General features: G+C 33.9%; 4 protein-coding genes across 7 annotated transcripts; 2 read left to right on the plus strand and 2 right to left on the minus strand.

Moving 5' to 3' along the window:
* Window positions 1-890: 890 nt before the first annotated feature.
* LOC143357662 (X-ray repair cross-complementing protein 5) lies at window positions 891-3,839 on the minus strand. The gene is made up of 14 exons (XM_076794184.1): window positions 3,775-3,839; window positions 3,588-3,668; window positions 3,364-3,474; window positions 3,071-3,285; window positions 2,872-3,000; window positions 2,711-2,789; window positions 2,498-2,635; window positions 2,259-2,415; window positions 2,041-2,180; window positions 1,827-1,970; window positions 1,607-1,752; window positions 1,300-1,545; window positions 1,071-1,218; window positions 891-961 (listed from the first exon to the last, which is right to left on the minus strand). Exons 2-14 carry the CDS (start codon window positions 3,606-3,608, stop codon window positions 947-949), a joined length of 1,689 nt encoding a protein of 562 aa, XP_076650299.1. The 5' UTR covers window positions 3,609-3,668; window positions 3,775-3,839; the 3' UTR covers window positions 891-946.
* A 92-nt stretch (window positions 3,840-3,931) lies between these two features.
* On the plus strand, window positions 3,932-5,354 carry Slbp (Stem-loop binding protein). 2 transcript variants are annotated; one of them, XM_076794188.1, is made up of 3 exons: window positions 3,932-4,356; window positions 4,442-4,971; window positions 5,046-5,354. In XM_076794188.1, exons 2-3 carry the CDS (start codon window positions 4,481-4,483, stop codon window positions 5,182-5,184), a joined length of 630 nt encoding a protein of 209 aa, XP_076650303.1. In that variant the 5' UTR covers window positions 3,932-4,356; window positions 4,442-4,480; the 3' UTR covers window positions 5,185-5,354. The 2 variants fall into 2 exon arrangements, with proteins under 2 accessions (XP_076650303.1, XP_076650302.1); XM_076794187.1 differs by having other exon boundaries at window positions 3,933-4,326; window positions 4,444-4,971.
* A 41-nt stretch (window positions 5,355-5,395) lies between these two features.
* Window positions 5,396-6,814, minus strand: LOC143357663 (uncharacterized). The gene is made up of 3 exons (XM_076794186.1): window positions 6,431-6,814; window positions 6,016-6,292; window positions 5,396-5,942 (listed from the first exon to the last, which is right to left on the minus strand). Exons 1-3 carry the CDS (start codon window positions 6,574-6,576, stop codon window positions 5,520-5,522), a joined length of 846 nt encoding a protein of 281 aa, XP_076650301.1. The 5' UTR covers window positions 6,577-6,814; the 3' UTR covers window positions 5,396-5,519.
* Window positions 6,815-7,309: 495 nt separating this feature from the next.
* Vinc (vinculin) lies at window positions 7,310-16,914 on the plus strand. 3 transcript variants are annotated; one of them, XM_076795422.1, is made up of 21 exons: window positions 7,310-7,649; window positions 8,617-8,724; window positions 8,804-8,949; window positions 9,016-9,292; window positions 9,624-9,824; window positions 9,891-10,131; window positions 10,228-10,460; window positions 10,605-10,625; window positions 10,766-11,132; window positions 11,246-11,674; window positions 11,747-11,838; window positions 11,928-12,021; window positions 12,331-12,375; window positions 12,657-12,776; window positions 12,967-13,038; window positions 13,567-13,596; window positions 13,746-13,870; window positions 14,021-14,260; window positions 14,340-14,430; window positions 14,607-14,642; window positions 16,097-16,914. In XM_076795422.1, the coding sequence occupies exons 1-21, from the start codon at window positions 7,593-7,595 to the stop codon at window positions 16,264-16,266; spliced, it is 3,195 nt and encodes a 1,064-aa protein (XP_076651537.1). In that variant the 5' UTR covers window positions 7,310-7,592; the 3' UTR covers window positions 16,267-16,914. The 3 variants fall into 3 exon arrangements, with proteins under 3 accessions (XP_076651537.1, XP_076651538.1, XP_076651539.1); XM_076795423.1 differs by lacking the exon at window positions 10,605-10,625; XM_076795424.1 differs by lacking the exons at window positions 10,605-10,625; window positions 13,567-13,596; window positions 14,607-14,642.
* Window positions 16,915-17,026: the final 112 nt, after the last annotated feature.

The raw sequence follows: 17,026 nt of genomic DNA on the forward strand, positions 1-17,026 counted from the left end.
CTCAAAGTAGTTGTGTAGGTACAGCTTGTGAAACAGTAGCGCGTCGCGCACACGTAGTATCTTTCCAAAAATGACTGAGTCGTGTAATGTTAATCTTGATCTCTAAAATAATTAAGAATTCAAACTTGTGTGTTTTTGTTCATCATTATTGTCCTAAAGCTCATGCAATTCTTCATCAATTGCCATTCTTATTCTCTTCAACATTGAAACATCTGTAATTGTTGCAGAGATTTGATTTGATCGCACATGTAATTAGGAATTTTGGACGGTGATGGCAAACGAAGTGGGTGGAGCGTGGGTAGACGACCTCGTCCTTCCCATATTCAGACCGTATAGTGTCATCAACTTGTGGTGGGTTTCATTTCAAGGATCACATTTCTTCCATTATCATTCCATTTTATTTCGCAACCTCTTCTGTACAGATTTCATTTTAAAACGATTACAAAAATAACTTATTCTTCTATGCAAGAAAAATGTCAGGTAGTAAGCACTCAGTCAGCCAAACTTGCTTTGTGCAAATCTTGATCACTGTTAGTAATCGTACTTTGCGAGCAAAAGCTGGTCATTTTGGTGTCAAAAGCTTGCTCGAAGCAAGATAATTTGCCACCACATATTTGTCGACAAAATGAAGAGCAAATTGTTTACTGGGCAGTGGCGGATTCACAATTCTGCCGCCTAAGGGCTACCTCTACACCTAAGCTCTCCTTAAGGAGCCAACTCCCTCCTCGCTCGCTCTATTTTACGCTTTCTCCCCATAGGTTTATCGATAGCAAAAACCTCCCCTAATTTTGTTCAACCTGTTTTTTAGACATCCCTTATAATTTCGTACAACGTCATTCAAATTTCATACAACACCCCCAATCCGCCACGAGTAGTAAGTAGACAACCTGTTGAAATGCAATCTGATTTCGAAATTTTATTAATACAATCAGCTCCAAACACTGACTTATATGTCGTCCGTCTGAAATGATATTAAACGATAAAATATGTACATGAAAGGTTTTCATTATTTGTAGAGATGTACGCGAACTCGAAAATGTCGGGTCGACTCTAATTATTTGCTATCTTACCAACTCATCCAGGTCAACATCCACGTTATCCATAAACATATCTTCATCCTTAAAGATATCCTTATTATTTTTAACCTTTACTTCAACAGACTCTTCAACTTTAGCTTTGTTAATGTCCTGCATGTAATCTGTCGTTTGAAAGTCGTCCCTAAATTAAAAATATTATTGTTACTAGAAGATATCCTATCTCTGAAATTTTAAGGTTTCATACTACGTGAATCATTTTTACTTTTCATCCTTTTTAGGCTCTATGTCCTCCAACTGGAATAATTCTGCGATTTTTTCGAGATGACATTTACTATTCTCTTTTACCGATTGGGCCTCGAGAACTTTTTTTAAATAATCATCTATGGGCGGTAATGGTTTATCCGGATAGAGTGCGCGATGCGATAAGCCATGCCATTTAAGTTGCAATCCAGGATCGGGTACATATCCTGGCAGAAAACACTGACTTCCATCTATTTCCTCGTTATCGCTATATAAAAATACATTTCAAAAATACACTGTCGACTCTTACAGATAACGTTTACGCTTACTCTGTATCAGGTAGCATCAGAGAGTCAAGTAAATTGTCCACAGCTTCATTTTGTTCGTTTGTCAACTGTCTCGCAACAGATTTGACAGATCTCGATTCCATTATTCTTCTGTCTTCTGCGAACGGTAAAGATACTTCAACCAGACACTACAACATTAATGTGAATGCTGATTGAACCGCGCTATGGTCGAGAAAATTATTTGAAAAACAGTTTAAAATACCCATGGTTCATCGGGAACATCGATACACGGAAATAATGCAACCATTTTCGGGGCTCTATTGTTGTTATAAACTTTTCTTACAATGGCGACATAATTCCTCTTATGCATTGCTTCGACCAAACTGAAAAACGGCTTAACTGCGGTCTGAAAAATAAATGACTCGTATGTTATTAACTTCAAGTTTTCAAAAAGAATTTAGATGATGGAAACATACCTCATCCTTACTCGAAGGTAACACAATATTTACAGTATTGTCATACCAACAGTCTAAATCGACGTTATCTTTACTTGTAAAACTGTGAATGACATAGCTCTTTGGTCCAGATTTGTAACTCAGAGATTCTTCTAGACTTTCTGTATTTATAAAAACATTCGTATGTACAATTATGCTGTTTAAAATTTGTCTTACAGTAACAAAGATCTATGACATACTTTCAACGGGAATAAAGACTCCCCCGTATTTATACCCCCCTATAGTTTCATCTTTGTCATAGTGCTTTCTCTGCCTGTCCAAGTATTGAACTCCTGATGTAACTGTCTCGCCTTCTTTAGCAGTTTTCCATGAAGGAAGTGAATTATTTTCAGTTACCTATAATAAATTATACCATTTACTTGAAATACTTGTATAACATAGTGTACAAGAATTCAGTAAACTTCAAATTTGGTCTTACTTTAATATAACTGACAATTGGTATCTCTATGTCAATTAATGTCAAGTTAGCATACCAAGGCATAGATGTTGTTCGGGGTTCCTTATAAAATCTCCACTCTAATATACTATTAGCACACGTTGTGTGATGGCCATTGATCTATTTAATGGTCAATAGTTTGTTAATGTCTCTTCCTAGAGTGAACTGAAAGATAGATGTTATAACAAGTGTTACCTTCTTGTGTAACTTATTCAGGAATATTTCACTATCATTAAGAGAGCCCTCTGGTCTGTCTTCCAATGATTCCTCACCTCTAAAAAATAAAGATACAAAATGAATACTGTGTATTATTTTGATCCATAATAAAATAGACGTGCAATTAAAATATTTTATACATTGTATGCAACTGAATTTCATGGTCATTTAATGTCTTCGCAATTCTACCTATTTGAAATTGTGAGATAATGTCAACGTCTTCGTTAAAATCGGACATGAGAACTATTTTCCTTGTAGACTTATCAATTCTGAAATAAAATACAAATGAAAATTAAGTATAAGACTTGCAATAGACTATAAGTAAATTTTGAAACTTACGCATTATTCTTTATGTAGTTTACTGTAGCAATAAGTGCTTCTATCCAATTAGAGCAATATTTTGTGACCTCCAAAGCCATAATCTTCTCTATCATAGTCCAATTTGGTATTTGAAAATCTAGATATTCTTCCACATGTTCTGTATCCAAGTTATTTTTTGTAATGGACGAACCCATTAATATGACAGCAATTTCATCTTTTGGTCTTAGGAAAATCTATAAATCATTTGCACAAATAGCTACTATAATACTAATAGTTTTTAACTGTGCATACTCATAGTATTTATTTTTTACCTTATAATTAATAATTCTGTTAGCAATATGTTTAAACTTTTCCAACAAATCCGCATTATTTTGTCTCCCAGGGCAGGTCAGTCCTATGTTAATTAACAATACCAATGTTTCCTGTAAATTAGGTATAAAATATGTAAACCTTTTTCTATTACTGTTGAAATGCAAACAATTAATAAACAGTTATCATCAAAATATTAAAATAAGTAAAAATAATAAACAATAACCTTCGCCGATTTCGGTGGCATTTTGCATAAATAGATGCAATTGACATGTACTGACAATTAAAAATAATATGTTCCGAAATCCTAAAAAATTAATGATTGTAATTATATATGAATAAATAAATTAACATACGAAATGAATTTGTTTGATTGAGTAATTTAGAAAAATATTTAATTATTATTTCATTACTTAATTGATACAAATATACGCTTCTAACAACAACTTGTGCGTTTGTCAGTCCTGGTTTGATCCATTTGGTCCTGGTCAGTCCTAACTTTCCATTGGATCTGGAACTCCTGATGCACCCATTAATTCATATAGTGACTTCCAAACAAAGATATGAATTCTAAATATTTATAAAGAATCCGATATTTTGCATTATTGATTGAAATGTTACAATTGAAATGTACAATATGGTTTTGTTCGTTTGTCCGTTAAAATTTTAGTCGAACCCCTACAAAAGTTCCCGCACATTACTTGAAAGTTAAGCTTAACGAACGTGATGCTAAACAAGGGTCGTGAGAATAACAGGCTGTCAGAAAAGGCGCGCATCGTAGATTTGTAACATTTGCAAAAAAATAAGAGCATTTCGTGCGACCTTACGAAGGAAGTACAATTATTCGGTGAACGTAAAAATTCGATCTAGTTCTTTCATCTCAAAACAAAGTGTAGATTAATAGGTTCTTGTATTTACCGTAAAAATTGCAAATCAACTATTTCTCGTTATGCAGTAATTCAAAAGTTAATATCTTGATTTAGGTTATTTCTAATAGATAAGTATTGTTTACTTTTCGTTTTATTATGGCTACTTAATACGTGTTCGTGTAAATCATATTCCACGTTATTTGTTACTCGCAGGTTGCATTAAGAATAACATTTTCAATAATTATTTAATATGGAGACCGTCGGGAAAAGCCGAATAGAACTGACCGATGAAGAAGATGCTCTTCTCAACGAAGCCATCTGTATGAGTTCAAACGAGCTTGCAAAAATGTTGAAGTCGGAAAAAGAAAGCACAATTGCTCAGAATTCTTTAAAGCCACAAACACAAGAAGATAAGTTTACTACAAATATTACTATAAACATTACTAACAATGTTACAAATCATTCGACCAACATAAGATACGAAGATAATGTTAAGAATAAACCAGAAGATTTGCACTATTTACGCAAGAGAGCTAGAGAAAATAGTACATACAATGAAGATACAAAAGTTTTTCGAAGTAGACGTAACAGTGACTCTAGTTCTACTACAAATTCTTCTGATAGTAGTAAAAAGCGTATAGAATACGAAACAGATCCTATCATATTGGCACGTAGACAAAGAGACATAGATTATGGGAAAAACACCATTGGATACGATCAATATATTCGGGCTGTGCCTAAGTAAGGACCTCATAAGAGAGAATATTACTACAAAGATCCAGCAGTATTCATTTTATTAATTATATCTATTTTAGAGAAAAGCGTACAAGGGAACATCCAAGAACACCACCAAGATATATTAAGTATAGTAGAAGAGGATGGGATGGCATGATAAGATTGTGGAGAAAACAGCTTCATCGGTGGGATCCTCCTGAAGATAGCAATGCCAATTGAAATAAAATTCAACCATTAATTTGTTACATAAATATTTAATCTTGTAATATGATTTCGGATTCCATGTAGTGTAAATTTTGGTACATTCTTATACATATTTATATGCATTAAGAAAACATAAAATGTAAATTAAAAAATTTATATTAATAAATAATTAAACTTTATATTATAAGGTATTTAAAAAAAAGCACTTAGAAACTTGAATAAAAAAAACAGTATTATTTCAAAATTCTTTAATTCAATTTTTGCTTTATATATTATAAGTTACATTAAATATATGTTTTGATTGCTTTCAAGTGTAGTTCGTGTATTGAAATTATACAAAATAAATTTCACTATTTGCTCAATTGGGTTTCCAATTGTTTCAATATATTATCTAGTTTTTCATTCGTTTTTTGCTCCATTTCATCGATTCTTTTCATCAGTCTTGTTTCCATGTCGTGGAGCTTATTATCAATGTAAGCATTAATATTCATATTCGATTCTGTATGGTCTTTGTTATATTGTCCCACCTCATTCTCATGACTTTCTGTTACATTTGTGCTTACCGACGAGTTCAAAATATTCTTATAACACGATTGTATGCCAACCGAAGCATTAACTTCATCATTAAAAGATAGTTTAGTTAGGAATTGTTTTATCATTTCAGGATTAAAAATAGATGGAGGCGAAGTATCAGACTTAGTAATGGATTCTGTCATATAGAGCATTATACCATATATCCACATAACCGAACCTTTAGTGTTCGTTTTTGTGAACTAAAACGATATTCCAAATTAAGTAATGTGTTCGCAAAAACCTTTAGAACTTCATTGTAAAGAATTCTTATACCTTTACACTAGCTTCAGAAGTGGGTGGGTGAAATGTTGTTTTCGCAAGGTAAACATAATTATGATCAAAGTCATCCAATAGCTCTCCAAATACTGTTGTTTTATACTCTCCAAATTGCTTGAAAAACTCTAAGACATAGGCCTCTGATACTATGGCAATATGAGATATTTTTTGGTGGTTCGGTAACTTTATTTCCAACATACATGGCTCATTAGAGGATTGAGTTGGTTCTAAAGATATACATGTGTACAGGTTGACTATTTCATCAACATCGACACTGTAAAAATAGTCATATTGATCTTTTAATGCCAACAAATGTTTACATAACATTCATACAAAATATACATTGAAACTTATTTTTTTAAATACAAAAACACCTATTATTGTAAGCACTTTCAAGAAAAATTTTTATTACTTCTCGAGTTCGGGATCAGAAGCTGTCATAGTGAAAACATCATGAAACTGTTTGTTGTTAGCGATTTTCCAATTACAAGAAATCTGCAGAAAATCTTTATTTAATGCTGAAGGGTTGTTAATTGTTTGATTATTTGATAGTTCCATTATATACACTATCTACTATACTTTTGTACGAGTCAGTTCTATCAACCACTATTAAAGTTTCTGTTTTTTATCTTCACTATAGAGAAAATCTCTGTTTTTACATTATTTTAATATAAACATTGAACGTTCCATGGGTACTATCGCGTGTACAGATTATCCTGCTTCTGCCTGTCTCTTTAGTAAATAAGAAAATAAAATATGTTTGTCACATTAACTGTCAAAGATTGATGTGTTTGCAACTAACAGAAACGAGATGTCGTTAGTGATTCGTAAGTTATGGCGGTTGATTTGAATGATTTCTTATCGCTCACACCTTTCCCGCTATTATCCGACCTGTCACCGATCCCTATAAGGGTGTTCCAAAAATGTTATACTTCCTTAAAAGAGGTGATTCCTGAGGTCATTTGAACTAATTTTTTCCTTTGCGAAAATGTTCTCCATGCCTTTATTAAGGAGTTATTAATGAAATACACGAGCCAATCAGAGCACAGCTACAGCAAAGATTGGCGATGGCAATCGCGCTGTGATTAGTCCGTGTTTTTCTTTAATAACTCTTTAACAAAGCCATGGAGAACATTTTCGCAAAGGAAAAAGTTATTTCAAATCATCGTCAAATTACCTTAGGAATCACCCTTTTCGAAAAAGTACAACATTTTGAGTTTTTGGTGGCTGGAACTTCGTCAGGTGATCTGGTAACTTGCGAATTTCTGGCTACCTTGTTTTCCCTAGACACTTGACCGATGATGCATCGATAAGATTTTCTCGAGTAGAGCAATTCGGATTCTTGATCACGATCCATCAGAGCTCAGAGCTGGCATTGCATTCTTGCTGTCACGGGAGGTGTATTGTTCGTATTGTTTCTTGTTACTTTTACAGTGGATTGTTTCCCAATTTGTCGAATGTGTTGTTAATGAGTTTACACGTAGATTCTCGGTTGCACTATCAGCATAATTTTTTTCCTGTGAATTCGGTTACATAGTCAATATTTCTGCATTTTCACAAGAAAAGACATCAAGATGCCGGTGTTTCACACGAAAACTATAGAAAGTATTCTCGAGCCTGTGGCACAACAGGTAATTGAACTCTTCAATCTTACTGTTTAACGATGATTGTTTCAACAAAAATATATCTAATGCTATGACATTTCCGAAAATGTCATTGCTCGTTTCTTTTATCTTAAAAAAAAAAGGAAGGACAGAAAGAGAAAAAATAACACCTCGTAAAAGCGTAGCCGATAAGGAACTTGTTATTCTGCACAAAATTATTTATCTTCGAAGATGTATATTCGTAAAACATAAAGTAAACATTTCTTGTTGGTCATCGCTCGTCTATAAATAATTTGATTGTATACATTTCGAATCTGTCAGATTACGTATTAAAAAGAAACAATTCGATGGAATTTTTGTAAGAAATGTATAAAAAATGTAATTTAATCTTGTTAGTATTCATATCAATTATGAATGGGTCTATTTACCATGACTCAAATTGCCAACTGACTTGTGTTTCTTTATATAGAACTATGACATCATTCTACAAATATAGGGCAGGGATACTAAATTCATCTTTAGGTCTGAAAGCTTGGATGTATGAAACTCAATCCCTTTGCCCACTAAATCACTAAAACAAACACATTAACCACCTGAGACTCCTCAGTATTTCCAAAAAAGGATAGGTTGAAGCTACCTATCATCATGACATCCCACACATTGCACCTTGACAAATATGAATGCATTTAAGCTGATTGGCCTTTTGAACATGTTAATGACTTTATTTCAATGTTAACGCATAATAAGTAGAACAACATTTAATATCCAGATCGAAACATTTTGAAATTTTGTAGGAGATCCTAATCAGTAAACAAGAAATAAATCAATAATTCTTTGCAAATATACTTTTATTTTGTAAATGAATCTGTTTAACACTGATCTTTAAAGCAGAGCCATTAGAAGCCAGCAGAAACCACAATTTATTAAGAACATGTAAATCGAATGAAACATATGAAATTTTATTTTTTTATACAAACATTATTTCATAACACAGGTTTCGAGACTTGTTATTTTACACGAAGAGGCTGAAGATGGAAATGCAATGCCTGATTTGGGTAGACCTGTACAAGCAGTTAGTATGGCGGTGGCAAATCTTGTGAAGGTAAACTTGCGAGGGAAATGTTCTCACAGAAACTGGAAAGATAATGAACATTTTTACTTATAATGATTGTTATGTGTAGGTCGGAAAAGAAACAATAAATTCTTCGGATGATGCTTTACTTAAGCAAGACATGCCTGCTGCACTGCAACGTGTGGAAGGTGCTTCACGTCTTTTGGAAGAAGCATCAGCTATGCTTAAACAAGATCCCTACTCTGGACCAGCTAGGTATTGAAAATAGATTTTTGTTCTTTTTATTCCTTGGTAAATAATTTCTTCAATTCTTTCCTATAGGAAAAAGCTTATAGAAGGATCACGTGGTATTCTTCAAGGTACCAGTTCATTGTTGCTCTGTTTCGATGAAAGCGAAGTACGCAAAATTATTAGAGAATGCAAGAGAGTATTGGACTATCTAGCAGTGACAGAGGTTATTGAAACCATGGAGGATCTTGTTCATTTTCTTAAGAACTTGAGCCCCTGCCTCAGTAAAGTCTCGAAAGAAGTGAGCGCTCGTGAGAAAGAGTTGACTCATCAAGTGCATAGGGAGATTCTTGTTCGATGCTTGGATCAGGTTGGTTTAGAAAGAATTTAGATATCTAATATTTATGATTAGATTGCGGATTTTATGCATTCATGATAAAAATGAGTAGCTGCAGTTTGAAATAGGAAACAGATTGAAAGAATTGAAGAGTATCAATGCTGAGTTAAATCTGAAGTTAAATGAAAATGTATTTTCTCTTTCAGTAATTTTAATGAGTCGAGAAAGATATGTCGACATCCTTCGATTCCTCTCATGTCTTTACAGTTTTGTATATGACCTATTCATTTCTGTTATAAATGCATAAAATCTGCAGTTTAATGATTATTGTAACTATAAACTCTAACTTCTATTTTTGTGATAGGTGAAAACTCTTGCACCAATTCTCATTTGCTCGATGAAAATTTTCATCCATATTATATCTCAAGGAGGTAAGGGAGCAGAGGAAGCAGCTGAAAATCGAAATTACCTATCTGGTAGAATGTCCGACGAATTGAACGAAATTATTAGAGTATTACAATTGACAACGTATGATGAAGAAGAATGGGATGCTGATCAGTTAACAGTAAGCTATGACTTAAACTTAGATAACTCAGTAAATACAATAATTAACTCTTTCATCCATTTTTAGGTCCTTAAAAAGGCGCAGAGTGCTATTGAGTCCAGAATAAGAGCAGCATATGATTGGTTAGATGATGGACTTGCCTTACGCGGTGGAGTAGGAGAAAAAAGTCTCCGTCAAATAGTAGAGCAAGCACAGCGTCTGGCAGACAGATATCTTCCTCCTTCACAAGCAGAACCATTAAATAAATTATCTTCACAAATCGTTACTATGACTAACGCTCTTTGCGAATTGCGGCAGAATGAAAGAGGTTCTAGTTTTTTTTAAATAGAACTATTAACAACCTAATATTCATGCCCACTAACCGCATCTTCTAATTTATACTTACATTTCTATGCGTTTAAAGGAACCACACCACAAGCAGAGGCATTAGCTCGCGGTATCAAGGAGAAGGTGAACGAACTCAGAAGTTCCATTGCGTCCGCTATAGTGGCTGCCGACAAGTCTGGAACCACTCAGACTGCTCACACGGTCGCAGGCCGTTTAGAACAAGCCAACAAATGGCTGTTGAATCCTCAACACGACGACAAAGGACTTGGCCAGAGAGCTATAGCTTTGATCATACACGAAGGAAAGAAGGTACGACATAGTGTACAATCGACAAAATTCTCCGATATCCTCCTATGCCTCCTATCCCTGTCCTATGCCCTAGGTAAAGTATGATTGTCAATACACAGGCTTATCATGTAACTTTAATAATTTGAATGCCGCAAACGGAGTCAGAATCAGCAACACGTAGCAAGCGTAAGTTACGTGTAACATACCGAGTACTTATTCTAAAGTGCACCTTGATTCAATTATATAGTTGGTACCTTTCTATTAAAATGCAGCCTAACTTGTAATGTGTCTCATGTTTACCAGTCGGTTTGCACTTTGAACGATAGGTTGCCGAAGGCTTGCCGGGCATACACAAAGCAGAGATTCTGCAATTGTGCGACGAGGTTGACAATCTTTCTCACCAACTTGGAGATCTTTGTGCTCATGGCCAAGGAAATACACCGCGCGCTCAAGAGATTGCTCGTCAGTTGTCGCATAAATTGTACGAGCTAAAGAATAGAATACAACAGGCCGTTGTATCCAGAGTGGTCGAAGATTTTATTGACATCACGACTCCCCTGAAACAGTTCACGGATGCTGTGTTAGCTCCAGAAGGTACTCCAGGACGCGATCAGAACTTCAATGATAAAACACATGCTCTTCAAACATTTTCTAACAGAGCGGCTAAGACAGCCAGGATGGTGGCTGCTGGTGGTACGTAAAAATACTATTATTATTACAATAAATTTATTGAGTCAATCTTAGTTATCTAGTAAACTGATCCTTATAGCTTAGTCAAATTGACTACCCGTTTGATTAAAATTTAGGTAGCGGAGGCAACAAAAAGTTGGCAGAAGCACTGGCTGCAAGCGCTTCGCAGGTCGAGTCTTTGACTCCTCAGTTGATAAACGCTGGACGAATTCGAATGACGTATCCGAACAGCAAAGCGGCGGATGAACATTTTGAAAATTTAAGACAGCAGTACGCGGAAACGATGCAAAGGGCACGGGCATTATGCGACGAAGCAACAGACAGCGGCGACTTTATTAGAACTTCCGAGGAACAAATGCAGAAGCATTCGTTTCTTTGTGAAGAGGCTATTGCTAAGAGTCATCCGCAAAAGATGGTAGATAATACAGCCGCCATCGCCAGACTGGCCAACCGAGTGATTTTGGTTGCTAAACAAGAAAGTGATAACAGCGAAGATCCGGCGTTCATACAGAGAGTTAACTATGCAACGGATATACTTCAAAGCAGTGAGTATACTGAGCATTGAACAGTATTCCAGTGAGTGAAATGTATAATTTATGTCAATTACTTTTACCTAGGCGTTGCTCCAATGGTGCAAGATGCAAAGCTGGTTGCAATTAATATCAATGATAGTAATGCAGTCTCTCGTTGGAGAGAAAGCAATCGAGCAGTAAGTAGAACATAAATGCATAAAATCCGTAGTCTACTCATAATATGAAATTTTTCACTATTATTGATTTATTGTTTACTGCTTTATAGCTCTTGACTAATGTTGGCCACGTTCGTAAAGCTATTGCGGTTCAACCCGATGTCATACCTCCACCAGAAGTGTCACGATTACATCTTAATGATGGTAAGTATATAAAAAATTTGTTCAATATATTTTTAATTTTTTTATGTTGTACAAAAAGGGATATATTAAATGTACGCTCCTTAGGAAATAGGTATTTAATGACTACAACATAAAAATGGTAAACAAATGCACATTGTATCATCATTATATTACCATTTCACATTTCTTTGTGCTCTAGGTATTTAAGTTCTTATAAAAATAGGCAATAATATTTATGTTCATATTAGAACATGAATATGACAATAGGCTTTTTATACGAAGTGTACATTTTTCGTATAATAAAAGTCGATAATTGCATATTTCTTCCAGACGAACAATTGCCAAGCCGTCAATATAATTACTTCACAGACAAAGGTACTATATATTTGCATGAAGACGATTTATGCATGATTGATGATCATAATATGATATTTTTAGAATCCTGTTTTCATCGGTTTCTAAGATATAGGCAAACAAAAAGTAATAATAGTGTTTTCAATAAAAAAAATATTGTGTTTAATAAAAGATTCATGTCATGTTTTAAACTTAATCTGTATCAGATAACGTTTATCTTAACGTAACAGTATCTTGTCCTGTTTTATTTTTTAATTTTAATGAAAAATTTGAATATTTGCAAATTTTTCTTTAAATACTAGTTGGTGAACCTTTAAGAAATCAACCATCGCCAAGCAATTTATGTGTCATCAGCCCTAATCTGAACACAAATAAACCCCAACATCGCGCTATCAGTCCATTACCAAAGTGGGCACGTGAAGGTATTTACTGTTATTAGAAAAGAATATGGTAAATTTTAAAGAAAATATTTGAACTAAACATCATATATGTTGTTTAGATTACTTTGACAATTATTTAAATCTCATACCAAAAAAATAGTGTGGAAATTCCAGTGACAATACTGTTCTTTGATACATTAGGATCCAAAATTAATTTTTTTTTTTTCATCAGGAGATAACCCTGATCTCCTGTATCAAGAACTGGCTTCTGACAACGAGTTAGAAAAATCAGTTAACGATGGAGGTAAATTAAAATTTAGTAACTTTAGGGTCTGAAAACAGCAAGTGTTCGATGTGCAAAACTTTATTTCCTGGGAAATAAGCATGTTTAAATTATAATCAATTATATTTCATTAAGTTCAGTTACTATTTGTTTAACATATAAAATTAAAAGTATAAAAGTTCGTAGAGTTCCATCTATTACATTTTGTTGAATTAGAAAAATTTCAACTTTAATAAATATCTGTTGCCAAACAAGTTATGGAAGATTACTAGTAAAACTCATTGTTCTTGCCAATTCATATATTCTTTTATGTTTCGTGTAATGTTAAAATGATCAGTCTGCATTTTATTTTATCATACTGTTTGTGTAATAGATATAGGAATATTAAATCTCTGTCTCCCATGTTAATATCTCAAATTATTCACTCATTATTAATATACTACATATAATGTGTGTGATACATATTCACTGCATGCATACTAAAGTACTTGTTGTACTGATATGCCTTTAACAATGTGTTTGCATCTTTAATGCTGCGTGGAATGATAGGCTATTATTACGACTATGATAATGATGATGGTAATTATAAAACTCCTGCATTTTTCTCCATACAAATGGATGTCAAACTTTACTCCATAAAGAATAATATCTATTCAGTGAACATTTTGATACAGGCTCAGAAGTCATTGTACGGTTATTATAAGTAGTTTCTATTTTTTCTTACACAGAAGTTGCACCACCGCGTCCACCATTGCCTGGTGGAGACATAGCACCCCCGAGACCTCCCCCACCAGAAACAGATGATGAGGACGAAATGTTTATGCACGCACCGCAACCTAATCAGCCTATAATGGTACATTAATTTTATTTTGTAATTGGTTTTTGATCAAATTCTCGGCTCATCCCGACCCGACATTTTCGAGTTCTGGGATACCTCTAATTTTTGTGAACTGTAAAGTGAACACTTGAGTAGAACTAAAAAGTTTCTCTCTTAAAATTTTAGATGGCTGCTCATGGCCTACATCAAGAAGTGCGACAATGGTCAAGCAAAGATAACGAGATTATTGCTGCTGCAAAGAAGATGGCCATTTTGATGGGTAGACTATCAGGTTTAGTTAGAGGAGAAGGTGGCAACAAACGAGATTTGATTGCATGCGCAAAAGCTATTGCAGAAGCCTCTCAAGAAGTGACTCGTTTGGCTAAAGAACTAGCTCGAGAATGTACTGATAAACGTATTCGTACAGTACGTATATATTTTTTAATAATATTTTATGATTTTTATATTATTAGAATATATTACTACTTTCATATTTATTTTTTAGAATCTTCTTCAAGTTTGCGAACGTATACCCACTATAGGCACACAGTTGAAAATATTATCAACAGTAAAGGCTACGATGCTGGGTGAACAAGGTATAGTAAATAAAATTCTTTTTAAATTAAGAATTAAGGATTCCTGTTAAAATATATACTTTACGCGGTCAAACTTAATACTTAATAAAAATGAACGGACGTTGGGGAGTATAACTTTTATTTGCACAAAGAAATCGATCTGATGAACAGTTATTAACTAAATTTTTCGTATATAGAGATGCTCCCCACCTGGGAAGAGTTGATGCTTTATGGTAAAAAAGTTGATAAACTATGCTTGATGTCTTTATCGTTCTCTTTAGCATTTATTTTGTTTAATTTTGGAGTATTCCGCGAGTCTTGCACTTGCATTACGATGCATGCACATTTTTGTCTCCCCCACAGAAGACCAAGAAACAATTCAATGAAAAACATCTATTTCATTATCTTGAAAATACTTTTAAAATAATAAAAAGGAGGTAACGGTGATACAAACGAGTAAACATAAATTCAACAAATCAAGTACAATATCTACAAACCTGAAACTGTTTCTAATATTTTGATTATCAAACAAATCATATTTATTGACATTCTATTGAAACCTCTAAATGATTTTCGGTTAATGTGCCTCTGCTCATCGTGGTGTAGACGAATTGATCGGCTGCAGTAAGTTTATCCTGTGATAAGTATAAGTTAGCATAGACCATATATGGTTGACAATAATAGACAATACGTCAATATTAACTTTGTGTATACGTAAAAAGCAATTTATTGTATTCGTAAGAAGTTCGGCATCCATCATACATTTCATATATCGTCGAATTAGTTCACAGCAAACCAGACTGGTATACATTGACATTATTAAAACTAGTGCCCATTTTTCGTCAATCTTAGCATCCATATTTTGGGTTTGTTCCTTTTGCATGATTTACTTAATTAAAACACATACTGTTTTCACCTTTGGACAGTCAAGACCAGTTTTCAAAACATTCCTCAGTACACATATATATATTAGGTTGTTGCATATGAAATGTCCGGTTTTTATCACTAACGTTAAACAACCGCAACGCTTTTCTAACTAAACTTATTTATCTAAGCAAGCACCATTGTAGTCAACGTATATTGTCATAGAATTACACGTTTCTTGATTCTATTACGGTAAAAATTGAATTTGTTGGTCTTTCGCATGCTTCATTTACAGGATTGTCATCTTCATTTTGTAAAACTGATTTAAATTGAAATTTAAATTGAAATTGAAAGTAGGACCTTAAGAATCAGCTTTGTACCTCAAAGTAATATATCAAAGTAATAAATCTGTAGTCTGTAATAGTATTTCTTTATGAAAACGCACTATAACACTTGCATTCTAAATTGGACATTTCATATGCAGCAACCTAATACTTAAAAACTACTAGCTCACATGTATTGCATGCAATACACTATAGTAGTTACCCCTGTAAGTAATAGTTGATTACTCAGTCTACATCCCTTGATACATTCTTGCAACGAGCATACTCATTTATGCAACACCTGTTGTTACTATATCACAGAGATCCTTTACCTTACTTTGATGTATTTCACTGTACAACCATTTCCATTAATATACTCCGTTACATTGTGGAGTTTAATAATAGAGATGTTTACTTGTACATTGTAATCATTATTTTTCATTTTTCTTTTTCGTTGTAAATGTCGAATTCAATACCGAATTTCTTTTTAAAAAATTCAGGTACAGAAGAAGACCAAGAAGCCACAGACATGCTTGTCGGGAATGCCCAAAATCTTATGCAGAGCGTAAAGGAAACCGTTCGTGCAGCAGAATGTGCAAGCATAAAAATAAGAACAGCTTCCGGTATGAAGCTGCGGTGGGTGCGACGTCAGCCTTGGTACCAATACTGAGCAAGGTGTTGAAATAATGAAAGTGAATTAGAACAAATGGGTAAGACTTCCTAATGTTAGATACCTTTTAACGATATAGATTCCACATGGTATATTTCAAGAAAGTGTTCTAACAAGAAGCAACATTCTGATGATCAGAATCCATTGAATTTTTTTAGTCTTCCTAGAGAAAAACTTCTTTCAATCCAAGCGACCTTTTTATTTCTTTTATATCGAGAAATTGTATAAATATTTTCGCGAACTTTTGCTTCTTCGCATATGTTTTCCTCGAGCTCAAAGTTTGTGCTTGAAGAAAAAAGTTTAATATTCGACATTATCGCGTATGAGAAAATTCAGTGCCTTCTGCGCACCAGAATTATAGTTCTTGTAATAGTCTCAAAACATAAAACATAATCGTAACGATAATTTATATTTATACACGTACTGACAAATAATATATTCTCCGCGTAAGAGCTATATAGTTTGTAACGTAACAAATGAGCTAGTGATTAATGGTAGAGAGCTACTTCGCATGAATTGGGAAACATATCTCAATCACTGAAGTATAATCTAAAAGTATTTTCAGACGCCATATTTAAAGAGCCTATCTCTCTCGGTCTAAGTGAAAAATAAAATTCAGTAGAGACGATAGAGCTTATGCCTTATACAAATTACCAATTTGCTATATATTTGTATGCATATTCACAGTAAGTGTACTTCATATACACGCGCGCGCGCCCACATACACACATTAATATTGACCCAATACGAGCACATTAGG

The sequence above is a fragment of the Halictus rubicundus genome, chromosome 10 (assembly GCF_050948215.1).
Source record: "Halictus rubicundus isolate RS-2024b chromosome 10, iyHalRubi1_principal, whole genome shotgun sequence".
NCBI lineage: Eukaryota > Metazoa > Arthropoda > Insecta > Hymenoptera > Halictidae > Halictus > Halictus rubicundus.